This window comes from Phaseolus vulgaris, chromosome 7 (genome assembly GCF_000499845.2).
Source record: "Phaseolus vulgaris cultivar G19833 chromosome 7, P. vulgaris v2.0, whole genome shotgun sequence".
NCBI classification, from domain to species: Eukaryota; Viridiplantae; Streptophyta; class Magnoliopsida; order Fabales; family Fabaceae; genus Phaseolus; species Phaseolus vulgaris.
This window is the reverse complement of record NC_023753.2, coordinates 27565067-27581627: the sequence shown is the minus strand read 5'-3', so window position 1 is coordinate 27581627 and position 16561 is coordinate 27565067. Positions and strand designations below refer to the sequence as shown.

General features: G+C 28.2%; 1 protein-coding gene across 1 annotated transcript; it reads right to left on the bottom strand.

The window, feature by feature from the left end:
* Nucleotides 1-747: 747 nt before the first annotated feature.
* LOC137829581 (probable LRR receptor-like serine/threonine-protein kinase At1g67720) lies at nt 748-7595 on the bottom strand. The gene is made up of 15 exons (XM_068636413.1): nt 7194-7595; nt 5723-6251; nt 4786-5291; nt 4500-4632; nt 4248-4319; nt 4096-4164; nt 3943-4014; nt 3698-3766; nt 2856-3013; nt 2524-2762; nt 2166-2292; nt 2025-2093; nt 1700-1886; nt 1467-1602; nt 748-1268 (listed from the first exon to the last, which is right to left on the bottom strand). The coding sequence occupies exons 1-15, from the start codon at nt 7282-7284 to the stop codon at nt 951-953; spliced, it is 2775 nt and encodes a 924-aa protein (XP_068492514.1). The 5' UTR covers nt 7285-7595; the 3' UTR covers nt 748-950.
* Nucleotides 7596-16561: the final 8966 nt, after the last annotated feature.

Genomic DNA, 16561 nt, shown 5'->3' with positions numbered 1-16561 from the left:
AATTATAGATCAATCTTATCTAGTTAATTTTTTTTATGTTGAATGGATTCTTTTGGTCTAACATTTTTGTTGTATCTTATTACTTTTGATCAATTTACTTTTTTTCAGTCATTAGTCTAAACAAATATCTCTGATTTGAAGTTTAGTAGTTTATTTTCACTGAACTTTAGTTGAATATATCTAATATCTTTAATTCGATGTTTAATCATTTACTTTAAACGATTTTAGTTGTACATAAGTACCTTTGATATGATGCTTAATTGTATACTAACTCTCTACGCACAATAATTTTGATATCATGATTTAGTAACTTTTCCCAACTAATAACTTTTATGCAATCTTTTAGTTGTTTACTTTGAACAACTTAGTTATATACATTGAATAACATTGATCTAATAATTTAACCGTCTCTGATATGATGCTTAGTTGTATACTTTGAACTACTTAGTTGAATGTACCAAATATGTTTTATTCATTTACTTTGAATGAATTAATTATATACATAAATTAAATTTGATATGATAATTTAATTTCTAATAACTTTGATCCAATATTTTAGTTATTTATAACATTCATCCAATATTTTAATTATTTACTTTGAATCACTTAAATATATATACCAAATAACATTGATATTTGCCTATTTTCAACTACTGACTTGTAATCATTTAATATCATTGATAATGTGGTAACTTGAAAATATTTCTATATATTTGTAATTTATTTTTAATCGATATGAAATTTGGATTTTTCTAAATAGTGGCTAACGTTTAAACTTCATCGTAAAAAAATCAATATTCCCCACACAATCACTAATGTGCAGGTCGAAGCACACTGTAGATTTGCCATACAATTTTTCAAACCTAGATCTAGGAGAAATTCAATCTTGATGGCTATGCCAAAATTTAAAAAATAGAAAAAAATGGTGCATGTGTATATTTATGTTTACTCTATCGTGCAGTAGGTTGTTGTTGGGCAATGGAATCATCAACTGAAAGGAAGCTCTCAGGAGCAGCCATATCCATGTTGACTGAAGAATGAACCGAGTTTCTTGGCTCATCTGAATTTCCTTCGGCTCCTCTCTCAATGGCAATTGCATCTTGTATCTCCTTCACAACTTCTGAAATTGATGGCCTCATGTGTCCATGTGGCTGAACACACATCAATGCTTTCTCTGCTATTTTCCACATTGATTGCAGGTCATACTTCTTCTGTAGCACAGGATCAATAATACCTTGTATGTCTCCACTCTCAATGTGTAATTTTGCCTGTTAAACAATATACTTTAGATAAATGTAACTCAATACTACATACAAGTTCTTCAAATCTATTTCACATGAAAGTATTGATTGATGAACATAATGTAGTAAAACAGTCAAATTCTACTCTTTTATATTGTATATAAATCAACTCATGCTATATTTATGCTTCAAAATTCTATGTTTTGCTGGGAAATTAAAACTCACCCACTGGACTATGTTTCGGCAATTAGCACCAAAGCTGTCATTAGATATTGCTTCTTGACCGGATATGAGTTCAAGAAGAATTACTCCAAAACTATAAATATCACTCTTGTCCGTAAGCTGCTGAGAAATATAGTACCTGTAGAAGGTTACAATGATAAACTTTGTGGTTAATCAGAGGTAGGCACCCAACAAAGAATAGACACCAAATTCATGGAAAATAGTGAAGGCCTTACTCAGGATCCAAATATCCTACTGTCCCTCGAACTATGCTAGAAACATGGGAGGCCCCATCCACAGCAAGTTTTGAAAGACCAAAATCTGAAACCTTGGCTTTCATGTGTCGGTCAAGAAGAATGTTGCTGCTTTTTAAGTCTCTGTGGATGACTGCAGGAACACAGCCTGTGTGAAGATACTCAATCCCTGAACAAGCATGAGATAACACAATTAATAACAATGTGATCTATAGTCAGGGGGAAGGGCCATTCCATCAGAAAATTGGAGGAAAAAAGTACTAGTGCATTCATCTTAAACCATATACATAAGTGATGTACTATAAACCTTTTGCAGCGTCTTCTGCAATCTCTAGGCGCTTCTTCCAATCGATACTCCGTCCGTGTGTTAATGGGGCTACAGGAAATTAGGAATGGTTGAGTATATGGATTTCAGATTTCTTCATTCAAATCATGTAGGCTTACATACCGTACAGATGTTCCTTGAGAGTTCCATTATGCATGAACTCATAAATAAGCATGCTATTTCCTTCTTCTCGACAATAGCCAAGAAGCTGTACCAAGTTTCTATGATGTATTCTTGAGAGAAGAGTCACCTGGATCAAACAAAAACATAACTAGGATATGAATATCTATTCAATGCCAACAGAGTTTAGTAAGAATGTTGAAATTGTATTTCTTCGAAACCAAATCAGGAGGGAGACAAAAGCAAACAAGATGAACAAAGAAATATACTATAGATCAAGATATGAAAATTTAACTAAGTCAATTAAGCTGAGATGTCTGCAATGTTTGATTATCGAAGTGGTTTATGAAGTGCAGGTTACCTCATTGGAGAACTCTCGCTTGCCCTGGTAGGAATTACTGTTTAGAACTTTAACTGCTATCTCTTTTCCATCATTCAGTTTTCCATAGTAAACAACTCCAAAACCACCAGAACCAATTTTTTTGGCAAAATTATTTGTAGATTTTTCAATTTCAGATAAGCTGTAGCAGTGTGCAGCTTCTGCAGGACCAATGCTTTTAGTTGAATCCATACTTTGAGAAGGGTGGGAAACAAGGCTCTCTATAAACAGTGTAAACAAATATCACATTCTGCCATCTGAAAAATCTCAGAAATAAATGGTAAATGGTATATAATTTTGATTCAGAGTCCTACTTTGTTCGAAATATCTGCCTTTTCCTTTATTATGCTTAAACAAGCATGATATAATAGTGGCCAAAAGCAGAACAGCAGCCCCAACTGTTGAACCAATAATCACATACAAGGGGGTCTTTTTTCTGCTATCTTTCCGAAGATTAGTGTTTCCAGAGTAGCTGTTGAGGAGCAAAGTAAAAGTAGTGGTCATAATGTGAAAATGGTAATGAGTGCATTAGAAAATCTGGACAAAAGGGATAAGAAGGAACCTAGAACAAATATACTGATCACTTGGAAGTATTAGCATTTCAAGGAAAAATTCCAGAATTTAAGATATACTGAAGGACTGTCATATTAGCCGACACATACTACATTTATTTAATCAATCAAAGCTACATGATCAGAATTCAGAAACCGAAAGATTAAGCAAAAACATCTAAAAGAGAGGGGAGGATAAGCATGTAAAGAAAGAACAAAAGGAATCTGGGAAAGGGGAGCACTGCAACATTGTTGTAGAAGATACAATTACTATAGACAAAATCCAAACAAAAAAAAAAGTTAAATATCTTACTTTTCTACAAAATTAGCTTTCTACTTTAAATGATAACACCAAAAATGTTGGTTCCTCTTGCTATAAAGTAAACATTTTATTTCGGTGTAACAGACACTAGCATAATAGACAAGCCATTTCCAAAGATTAAAATCCAGAAAAAAATAATTGAATTGAACAGAGCAAAGGCATTCACCAAATCTTGAGTATATATTTCACTAGTTCTCCTAGATGCAACATGCCAATAATTTCCTCCACTTCTGCAAGTGTAATGCTGCCATAATATTTAAGTTCAAATAAGCAAGGTACTCACTTTAAAAAAGAAACTTTCTTCAGAAGATCCGATGGTACAGTTCCGAATAACATATTATTTTGGACATACCTACAACAATTACAAGTGTCACAAAAATTGTGTCAAAATAAACCGAGTATTATAAGTGCTGCATAGTATTATTGCAGTGACTGTTGCTAAGCTCGTAAGTGATATTTGGATTTACCAAAAGTATATCTAGTTTCCAATTTGATCGAATAACTGATACTAAGTTCAAGATTGCTTACAATTCCCTCAAGTTTGGAAGGTTCACCAAAGAGGTTGGGAGCGCACCTGTCAACTGATTGTTCTCAAGATGACTGCAAGAGGAAGAGGTTCTGGTTTAGTTAAAAAACTACAAAGAAAAATAATTAATATAGGAAGAACTTATCGGCCATTACATGATCTTTAAGTCCATGCATCCTGTGAAATCTGGTATTGGGCCAGTCAACATATTACCATCAAGCCATCTGCACCATGAATCAAATCACTGTGCCACCAGCCACAAGTTTGAAAGATTTGAAGCAAAATAAGAAAACAATACAGAACTTACAGTTCAACCAGACCAGTCAGTTTGGTTATGTCCAGAGGAATATTGCCCGTCAAGTTTTTACTGGACAACAAACTGCCATCACCACCAATAGAAAGCAACTGTTATTAAGCACTCATTAGAAAAAGCTAGCTGGTTTTTCTCTAGTTACAGTTTTTAAGCACTCATTAGCAAAAGCTAGCTGGTTTTTCTTTCCTTCTCTTTTTCTGTTCTTTTTCTTTTTCTATATAAACCTTGAAACATATAGACTATTACATTGAAACTACTTTTGGCTGTTGATCTGAGCTACAGCGGACCCATGACCATGGTACAGGTAGACATGGGTCACCACCTTCTTGTGCCCATTCTTCTGAGGAGTAGTGTGAAAGTACACCAGATATAACTTCTCCTGCAAAGAGCAAACCATCAAATCAAGCACAGAAAATATATTAGGATGCTTTTCAAAGAGGTTTTAACTTACATAACATTTAGCATTGCAATATACACACTTACACGACGGTCTCAAGTTAAACAAACAACATATCATGTAGTACGGACTTACCATCAGGAGAGCCGTCATTTTTCTCTAAATACTCATTAATCTCCATGGCATTTAGAAGAGGGCCCCTGGCAGAATCAGATGTTTTGGCAAATTTAAAGGACAAAACAAAGGGTAAGGATAAATTCGTATATCCTGGTTCATAAAGGCGATATTTTCCTGGAGCATTTTCTTCAATATTTACCACAGGCTTACTAATTTCCGCATTACCAGGAAGTACTAGCCTGAATTTCCTGGATTCATTTTCAGCCAAGTCTTCAATCTCAGCGAAATAGGTGACTGCCCATGCAAAACCAGGAAAACCATCCAAGTTCAACCTGTAAGTTAGAGATCCGTTTGTGCCCACTACAGCAGTCTGCATTACTTTCATTGGTGGCATTTCATCAGTGCTAACTTCAATTGATTTGTTGGTAGAAATTTTCCTAGTTCCGGCAGCAACATCAACAAGATAGTTTGCTTTCTTGATAGAATCTGACTCCCAAATTCTATCAAATGGGTCATCAGGATACCTGATATGGCAGAAATACACACAATGAATGAAAAGAGACTTCTTCAAAACCACAAGAGCCAACACTAACCATCCAGTAAACATAATACCATTAGAGATATAATCTATGTGTGAAGTAGCTGTTTCCTACAAAGGCAGTTACAAAATTCTAATATTTGTGATTTATCTAGTGAAAACAACAGTAAAATATATGCAAAAGATGTCCGAATGCATGTGTTTGTCTGTGTATACTAACACATGCACACGCCCTAAAGTATCATAGTTTGCCAAATGAAAAGGTTTCCTTGCAGATTCAGGAGTTCTTGGAAACATTATCTGATTTCAAATGACTGACTTCAAAATACTACGTACATGTTTTGATATACTTAAGAAAATGAGTCTTTAGAAGATTAATTAGAGCAACCTATGCAACAGACAGAGTTGACCTAATACCTGATTGGGGCATCACTATCTGCGCCAAAATTTATCCTTGCGGAGACACTGAGGTAAAAGTGTTCCTCAGTGTATGTATAATAAACTGAACCATTGAATTGCCGGAGTTCAAGCGTTGATATGAATGGCTTTCCAGTTGTTGCATTTGATAAACATACACTAACTGTAGGACTTAAAGCCAGAAATATGAGCTCTCTCATTTCTATAGTGTTGGCATCAGATATAACTATAGTCGACCAATGAGTAGCACCAATAAAAATGTCAAATTTTGGATAAACATTGTTTGCATCAAAGTTCCCATACAAGAACGACGCCCTCAGTAAGTACCTTGTCCTACTGACAACATCAAGTGAGTAGCAGTATTTTCTAGAATCAGCAGGGAAATGCCGTAGTGTTGTGTATTGCTTCCGTGTCTCATTTGCAACTGATATAATGCTTATTTCTCCGTACCTAAGTTCATCAGGGGTCCATGTAAGACCAATTTTGTCAGTGAAATTTTCTTTACCACCACAGTCCAAACTTACAAAACCTGCAAAACATGATATATTTTGTCACCAAATAACAGCATAGGTGAATTGAATTAGGTGCACGGTCAATTTTAGATCTAGTATCCAAATTTTACTCAGGAAATCAAATCAAGTTAATATCAGACAATAGTCAATTAAGAATTGAGATAAATGAAAAATCTAATCACACAGTGAAAGTTGAAGAGAAGTTTGCAAAATAATGATAGCAATTATATAAAGATCCATCTCATAAAAATAGATAATAACAATCCTATGATCTGCACAACCACAACAGGTTCCAAGAACCAAACAATCTTCAATCTCGAAGAATTGCTTATGTTAACTGATGATTAATCACTGATTGACAACACAGTGTCCATTTAATCACTGTTAATTAAACTACGCACATCTTGTCAGCTACTATTGTAACACCGCTAGAAACAAGATTTACGGAACTCAACATGCACCATTGCACCAAAAACAAAGGATTAAGGAAAAACACACTCGAATATTGAAAATTGTAAGGAAGGGCCATATATGACCCATAATTAGTGGCAGCAAGAGCCATCCAAGTAAAACTATAAAACACATTACTCAAAACCGTTAGAAGTAGATCACTTCCTCCCATTACTCAGTTTATGTATTTGATTATGCAACATTATATCCATGCGAAATCGTTGCACTAAAAAAGATTTAGTTTTAGAACTGAAAGGCGGGTGAACTGCCAAAACAGTTCTCAAATTTGAGGTCGCCATCCAAAGCAAAGAGCAGCAAAGGACTAAAGGGCACAAGAAGTAAACATTAAGAGAAAAAACAGGGAAAAAAAGTGTCAAAAGAACCAAGGACACTCTTTTCATTTTATTGCAGAAACCGGTGCTAGAGCAGAAAAAGACTTTATCTTTGTGGAAACGAATGGAAGGGTAGAGAAGGAAGTCTGAAATAAGCAAAAGCAGAGAAGAGGGTACCTGGCATCTGAGCAGAAGAAAGTTGCAAGAGAAGTAGCAGCGTGAGTGAGAAAGAGGACAGGAAGATGAAGAAGGGTACCCTATTCTCCATTTCTTCTCCAAGAAGGTTTCTAAAGAGAGTACAACACCATAAACAATAAATGGATGAAGCAAATTCAACTGAGAAAGCGACCTCAAAGGATACCAAAATAGAAGCTTGAGTTTGTTTGCCTCACTGAAAAATAAACCAAGCCAGATGCTGAAACAACAAATATATACCTGCCACCATATTTTGCTATTCTTTTAAAGAGTATACAAAATATGAAACCAAGATCAGATAAAACTCTGTTAACATTAAATTCAAGTGGGAATAACAGGAATAATGAATAAATAAAAATATTGGAGCAGTAAAGTGAGAAGTTCAGATTCTGCATGTGCGAGGAGATAGAAGTTTCAGAACCTACGGAAAGTGGGACCTGTGACCTGTGACCTATGACTAGACGACAGAGGGTCTTGTGAGGGCCCACATAAAGTTACCACTATAACCATTTTTCTTTAACAACGTTATAATTTTTAGTAACCAAACATACATTTGGTGGAACAAAATTAAAAAATAATATCATTCAGAAAAAATATATATTTGACAATTATACAATATCCTGAAAATACATAACATAACATGGTTTAATTTTTATCCATTTAACAGTCAAAGTTTATAGAAATATGTTCTAAGAAATTTACCCGTATTCATTATACTTACTGCAATTGTTAAAAAATACTTTTTATGAGTTTTACAAAGATATATTATTATTATTTTCTCTAAAATTTAAGTCATTTTATTCTTTAATAGTGCAATTCTAAAAAAATATTAAATAGGTTTTGTGGTATTCCTATTGTTAATTACATTTTTTATTTTAAATAATTAATTTTGATATAATAAAAACGTGGAAGATCTTATATAATTATTTTGTTCACAAAACGGATGTTTGGTTATTAAGAATTATTATGTTGTTAAAGAAAAAAAAAATTCTTAAGAGAAAGAAAGTGTATAAAAAGTAATTATACCATAAGTTCGGCTTGAACTTTACAACATTGATTTAATTGGCCTTATCTTTAAATCATTTTACATAATATTTCGTGATGTTACATAACACTTTGCAACATTAATTTAATTAATATATATGGTCTATGATGCATAATTGTATGTTACTGAATATGATGGGTTAGTTCTGATAGTATTTTGCATCATTGTTGCTCTTTATTTTCGTTTGCCCTGGTTAGTGATTAATGACAATAAATCAAGTTGCATGATGAACAATCAAGTTAAATCTACCAATCCATGCAACTCTATTTATAAAAGGTGATCAAATTGGTTTCTTAATTATAGAAAATAAGAGAGATTAATCTCGGACCTAACATTAAAATTTTGTCATCCAAGGTAATCATTATTCAGTTATTAAAATAAAGTTAATATCAAATTATTAAAGTAAAATGTTCATTAATTGTGTTTATTACATTTTAGTGATTTCAAGATAGTTGTGGTATATTTATAATTGAGATTATGTTAAAATTTAGTTTTAAAAGGATTAAAATAACGTTGTCTAAGTTTTTTTTATATATTACCAAACAAAAATTCATTGTAGTGTAAATTTAAGAGACGGGGTATTCAAAAACATAAAGTTATTTTAGAATACAATTTAAGAAAACAATTTATATATATAAAGAAAGTTAAAAATAAAGTTTTTATTATTCGTAGATGTTGTTTTTACACATGTCTCTCTATTTGTTCATGTATTGTTCATGTAGGTCACTACACAAACAACAAATAAAAAGTATAAGTTATGAGAATAAATTTTTAATATAAGATAATGTATATTAAAAAAAAAAAGTTATTAACAATCCAACATAAACACACAATAACCATAAAGAACACACAAGGATCTATATATAAAATAATATTTAACAAATAAAATATCGATAAAAGTCTTTTATATTAATATTAAGTATGTTTTATCAGATACTAACATCTTATCTAAACCAAAACTTAAATTTACAAGTGAACCTAAGAATAATGGATCAATGTAAGCTCATTACAATTTAAGTTTACACATCTACCCATACCACGATGTATAAGAACTTCCCATTAACTTCTCACCACCTGATATCTCAATCTATGTTACTTAGACCATCATTAAAACAATGAGATATATGTTACAATACATGTGTTAATACTTAATACACAAAACAAATAATGATTCACACATCATTCCAAATGTACCTTCACAAATTCTATCAATCTCAGTAAACATCGTCATACAATATATAATTCATTTAAACAAGACGACAAACCAATCAAATATAAAAACTTATATTCATTTTTCATTTATCAAAACACTCATATTCTTTGTTTGAGCAAAAATTGGGTTGTGTTGCTTAAGCGAAATTTTCTTTGCTTTAGCAAAAATATAACCTGAGAGCTAGGCTTGAATTTTTGTTATATTTTCACTTAAGTGAAATTTTTTCGCTATTACGAAGTGGACTTTAAGCCTAACTCAACCCCATAAAACCGACTCGTAGGATTGAGGTTTGCACCCACTTATATACAATGAAAGGCTCTAATCTCTAGTCGATGTGGGATCTCCAACACTCCAACATTCGCTTCAAAAAAAAATATAAGAAAAATCAATCTCAACAGCAAAATCAAACCAATTTTCAAATATCTTTCTCAATACAATTTCTAAACAATTCAAAATATCAATCCAAACCATGATTTGTTCAAACATCATCATTCAGTAATTCCAATTCAACCTTTGTCCTTCAAACTTAAAGTATGTATATGTATATATATTCACATCAAACTTGTAAAATAACATAAGGAAAGTTGTATAAATTAACTTTACTTATCTAAATCATATAGAAAATTGTATACCTTAACATGTCTAATTTAATCATTAGATCAACTTCTCAATAAGAATATCCAATTCCAAACATTTTAAAGCAATCATTTATTATTTCAAACTCAACAATATTCAAGTTCAAAATATTTAAACAATTTTCAACCAACTACAATCCCGACATAAAAACCAAAATCTAATGACGAAGTCACCTTCACATCAAAATCCATCCTAAGGTTCTATAAAAAAAATATAAACAACTTCTCTTACCTGTAATATCTATCTTCAAAGCCAATTTTCATATCCAAATAATAAAACTAGTCAAATTCTAGGAATTCTGTTTGAACATATAATATAACAGAGATGTTTCATGGTTCCTCAACAATTGTAAGATGCGGTCAATTTTTGAAAGAGATGGGATATGAAAAATAAAACTTATAAAGAAGTTGGAGAAAGAAAAAAAAAAGGAAGATAGAAAGGTAAGGGAGTGTGAAATGAGATGGTTACATTTTATTCAAAATATCTCCCAACATCCTTTAACATAAACCACCAAAACAAAACAAAACAAATAAATTAAATGAGAGAAAATGATATTAGATTTACGAGCAACTTTAACAAAATTGAAAAGAATAAAAGTCACCAGTCATCTTACATTAATCACAATATCATTTTATATTAACACAAAACTTTACGTTTCTTAACAAGTGGAGGCAAATAAACAAAATGATGAAACAAGATAATAATCACGTCACGTAATCAAAATTTGATTAAAAAATATATAATTTATAAATAAATAAAAAAGCACTCAATAAAGATTTAATTAAAAATATTTAAATTTATAAGGGACTTCAAACTAAATTAAACCTTAAACTTTTTATTTATAAATTTTATAACTTAACTAATAAAATACCAAAACCTCATATCCTTTAATTCACTTTTACACTTACACATATTTAACTAAAACCTTACATTTCTGACTTTTTTGTTTTCTTTTCCTAAAATAAGCTAACTCTTTAGCTTTATTCCTTTTTTTTCTTTTATATGTTTTACAAGAGATTTTGTTTTGCTTGTCTTCTCCCCTTCTTACAAAATTTCTCACTTCTTTTCTTTCTTCTTTTATTTTTCTATTTGTCTATTTCCCACGCCTATTAACAAGAGATGATTGTATTTGTTATGCTCTTTGTTTTTTCTCTCTTGTCCTACTATTGGCAGTGTTGTGCATACGCATCTCATAAAAAAATTTAAGCTTCAAGATCTCATAAATTTCATATGAAATATAAGGTTTTTTCCTTTTCCGAATACTTCCAAAAAAAACTGAGAGTTACTCACTAAATAATAATCAGAGTTTTGAAGAAGGGAAATAAAATGTCTAACAAAATGGAATATGAGATAGTCCAAAAAACTTTTCAATGATTGATCACCATCCTCCAATATGAAATTTAAGGTAAAGACAAAACAGTAGTGTACACTTTTAATATTCATCAACAGATAAATTTTACATAATTCTCATAAAACAAGACTCAACTACAGTTAAAAATCATTTCATACAATTAGTATACATTTTATCAAAAATAAAAGATGTAATGTCAAACTTTTTAAAAACATTTTTTTGAAATATCATATAAATCTCAAACCTCACATACACAACCGTTGGTTTTAATTAAAAATTATAAAGAAACAGCTTTTATTAATTAACTTTATTTATACTTTATTATGTGTATTTTATTTCAACTGGGTTGTGAAATTTCTGAATCATGCAGCTTTTCTGAGTTCACATATCTGGTGTTGTTAAAAAATGATATGGTTGAATTGTAAAGAGATGCTAAAGGTGAATTCATAAAGTTCCAGAATTGAACTTCAAACTCCCAGGTTGGCAATTGCAGGTACTGTCTTTGTGCAACATTGCTTCATTTTCAATAATCACTGCATCTTCAGAAGGTAAAGAACATGCATGCATGCATGTGTATCCAACTTTCCTTCATTTTTTTTATTGGCTTAGCTTTCAAAAAACCAGATTACAAAATGATCAGCATCAAGAGAAATCTATTTCAGATTAACCAATAATCTTAAATATGAATGATCTTAAGTTTATAATTATGTCAAATAAATAGACCTTGAGAGTTATCATCGAGAAAAGATGATTGTGGTTTAAAAAAAAAGTTAAATATATTTTTTATTTTTATACTCTTAAACTTGTTTGTTTTAAGTTTAAATTTTAGAACTTTAGACCTCTTATATTCTTGTAATAAGAAAATTGTTAGAATGAGTCATGGTCAATTTTTTTTTTTTATATATAACAAACAAATTTTTAATGTAATTTAAAATGTTAAAATATTTCATGGTTACTCGTTAACTTAAATGTTATAATATAATATATAATATTATAATACAATTCAGGTTGTTACGTACAAAATTCTCTAAATTATAAATTAAAAAAAAAATTATAATATAATAAAAATACATATTTAACCCTTAAAATATTACATTCTAATTACATTAAGTTATTATGTTGGTACGCCATCACAATCTAAGTCATGTTACCATATGAATACAAACAAAAATTAATCAAAATCATGACAATGTCTTGGTTTCAATCATATCATAATTTCTGTTCAAACATGAGACGTATAAAGTGAGAGAAATTTCATCAAAAGAGTGAAAAACAAATATTGATATTATTTATAAAAAAAAATCATGAAAGGTTATCATTATTTCAAAGAAAAATAGAATATTAAAATCAATCTCATAAATACCTGACTTTTTATATGATCATATAATTATTAACATATAATTAGCATCATAATTGTCTAATCTTTATGTACTTTTTTCACTTTATATATTCTCCTTCTAGATACAAGTTATACAAAGAAATATTACATATAGCGAAAAAAATCCTCTCTAATCTATCTTTAGCACCTGCATATTACAAAGAGAAAAACATTTAATTAATGTATCACACTCACATTTGGGATTCTACAAGATTGTATATATAATCTAAAGTTACTTTGTCATATATATATATTAATTTTTTTTGTTAATTATAAGTCAATTTCTTTTTTGAAATTTGTGTATATAATAAAACTGAAATATAAATGTTTCAAATTCAAATATTATAAATAAAAAATCATTAAAAGTAGTAGTTAACTTTTCTGATAAAGTTCATTAATATTCTTCACGTGTATGATGGTATAATAAAAATATAGATTACTTCCACGTCTCCTTAACTTGTGTTTTTAAAATACTCTTGGATTTTAAAATGGATCCCACCATTATGACTTATATTTACTTTTAATAATTTAAACAATTTGTATGTCTAAAAGCTTAAATAACCTCGCATATTTATATTTAATCAGCATTAATCTTTTACCGTGGCTATTTATATACTTTATTATATAAACCTTTTCTATTCTTATTTATTATATACCAATGTATCTTCACATACATGGTTGGATTTAGGTTATGGGTTGGGAGCTTCGTCCATATTTTTTTACAATATATATACTAATTACGATAATTGATTAAAAGAGAAAATATCACTTTTTCTATTTTCTTTCTTTCAATCTCCTAACTTTACTTCAAAATGTGTTGGATATTGATAATTATTCCAGAAAAAACATATAATTTTATTTTATTTATTTCACATCAATATAAAAATTAAGATAAACAATCCTAATAAAATTTCTATCCTATAAATGAGATATTTTAATTATTTTTAATTTAATTTGTGTCCATCTTAATTTTTTAATCTTAATCATTACATGATACATTAACAAAATTATCAACTCAACTTTGTTTTCATCATAAAAATAGGTATCATTCTAAGGCATGACGTGAAAACTAATAAAATAATGATGATAAGGATAATATCACCACATAATATGTTAAAATAATTGTCAACTTAGTCAAAAAAGTTTCCATTCTAAGACATGATGTGAAAACTAATAAAATAATGATGAGACTGATAATATCATTATATAATATATTAACAAAACCGTCAACTTAATAATAATGTCATAAAAATTGTCATGTCAACGTACAATATTATTAAAAACTAAATAAAAGAAGTAATGTATTTATAAAGACTAAAATAAAAAATTATATGTATAAAAAACATATTTATAATTATTTTTTTCATCTTATTCAATTTTGACAACGTTTATTGTTATAAAAACTTACAGTAATTAACTAAAGTTATTTTTCTTCTACTTAAAAAATTGTTTACTACTGTTTATTAATTTCAAAATTAATTAGTTGTTTGGATATAAGTATATCACAAGAGGTCGACGGATCAACAAAAAAACTAGTAAAATAAGTTAAGTTTAAGATGAGAAAAAGTATAACAAATTAAAATGGGTTTGGGTAAACTCATTTAAAATACATATTTTTATTGAGCTAGTTACTCTTTGTCAATTTTTTTGGAATTATTGTATAATCGTATACCTATGAGTAAGTGTTTGTATATGAAATTTGTTGGATAAATAAATCTCTAGATTTGAGTTTTTTTTTAATAATATAACTTGTTGGATTTTGGTCTGACTAGTTGAAATGGTCAGATAAGGAAAATTAGTTAAACCTTTATAGTATATTAAGTTAAAATATTTCATTTTTTTAATGTGACTTTATCACAATCTTAAATTTTATATAGAGATAACATTTTGATATGTATTGTACTTTGGTGTTTTGGAGATGTAAAAGTGTGATAATCTTGATATATTAATTACGATTTGATATTTTCAAGATTGTTCAAAAGTGTTTTATTGATAGTAGATGAAATATTTGTACAAGTTGTTTACATACTTTTTTTTTATTGAGTTTAAACTTATTTTTATTTTAGTTTTATATCATCTATAGAGACTTTTATTTAAATAGACAATGAATGATATTAATGTCCTGAAAACATATAAAGCAATGAAATGGCTGAAAGTTAGAAAAACTAATGAAAAATTGCACAAAACAATAAAGAATTTATTCTCAAATTTTCCCTTCTCAATTTGAGGAAAGTTTATTTTCAAAAACAAAATTTATAAAAGTTTTCATGTTAGGCATCACTATTCAACTTAACATCTCATCTACGCTGACACCTCAAGTAAAAACAATCATCTGCCATCACATGAAAAAAAATATATTATTATTAAAAAAAATAAAAAATACAAAAATACAAAAATATGGGAACTAGAGCAAAACTCATGTGTTAATAAAAACGATACAAAAGTAAACTATACATATTCATAAAGAATTTTAAGAACATACTAGAATGGAAGTCTATTATACCAATGAAATCTCTACAAGAAAATCAAGAAATAAAAACCAATTTTAAAGACAAAAAATAATTAATTGCTATAGTGACTAAATTAAATACTATTTTAGAGACTAAAAAAAAATTTAGTTTTTAAATTAGTTTATATTATTGTTAAATGGTTTCTAAAATGGTATCTAATTAGAAACCAAAGTTTTTGCTACCAAATTTAAAATTTAAATAATTGATAGTTAAAATCTTGGTAGTTAATTAGATACTAATTTATAAACTATTTAACAATAATATAAACTATTTTTTTTGTTAGTTTATAAAATGGTGTATAATTTAGTCACTATATCAACTAATTATTTTATGTTTATAAAATTAGTTTCTATTCCATGATTTTCTTGTAGTGAATGATTCTCTATGAACAAATCATAAATTAGCCAACTTATCAGTACACCCATCCCCTTCACGAAAAATATGATTTTCCAACAATAATTAAGAAAAGTATTCAATTGATTACAAAACATCAACGAAACATTAATCATAGCAAGTAAACGTACCAAAAATCAAGACAGAATCACATTCAAGTTAGACATTACTTTATTATTATTAAATAAAATGTAACAAATATTATATTTTATTTTAAAATATATAATAATTAAATTTATAATAAAATAAAAATATTAAAATAATTATTAAAATAAAATAAATTTAATATTTCGTTAATATATGTTTTATGTTAAATAAATAAAATAAAAATATTAAATTAATAAATTAAATAAACTAATTAAATTTTAATGATTTATTATAATATAATTTTATTTTAAAATTTATTTATTTATTAAGGTTTTATAATAGTTTTTGTTTTAATTTAAAATTTATTTTAACTTTAATTTATATTTATGTTTTTTTAAAATATATTATATGTTTTATTATATATATGTTTATACTTATTATATTAAATATATATTATATGTTATATTATTATTTCATTAATATTTATATTTATATCATAATAAAATAAAAATAGTTAATTATATAATATAAATAATTATTATTATTAAAATAAAATAATAATAATATATAAAATAAAATAAGAATATTAATGATAAATTTATAAAATAATAATAATAAGATAATTAAAATAATTATAAATAAAAAAAAAATATTTTTCTAGCACATTGTTCACCAACTTTCATAAATTTTTATTTTTTATTTTTCATTCTATTAACCTTAATTTAAACAACTCTATA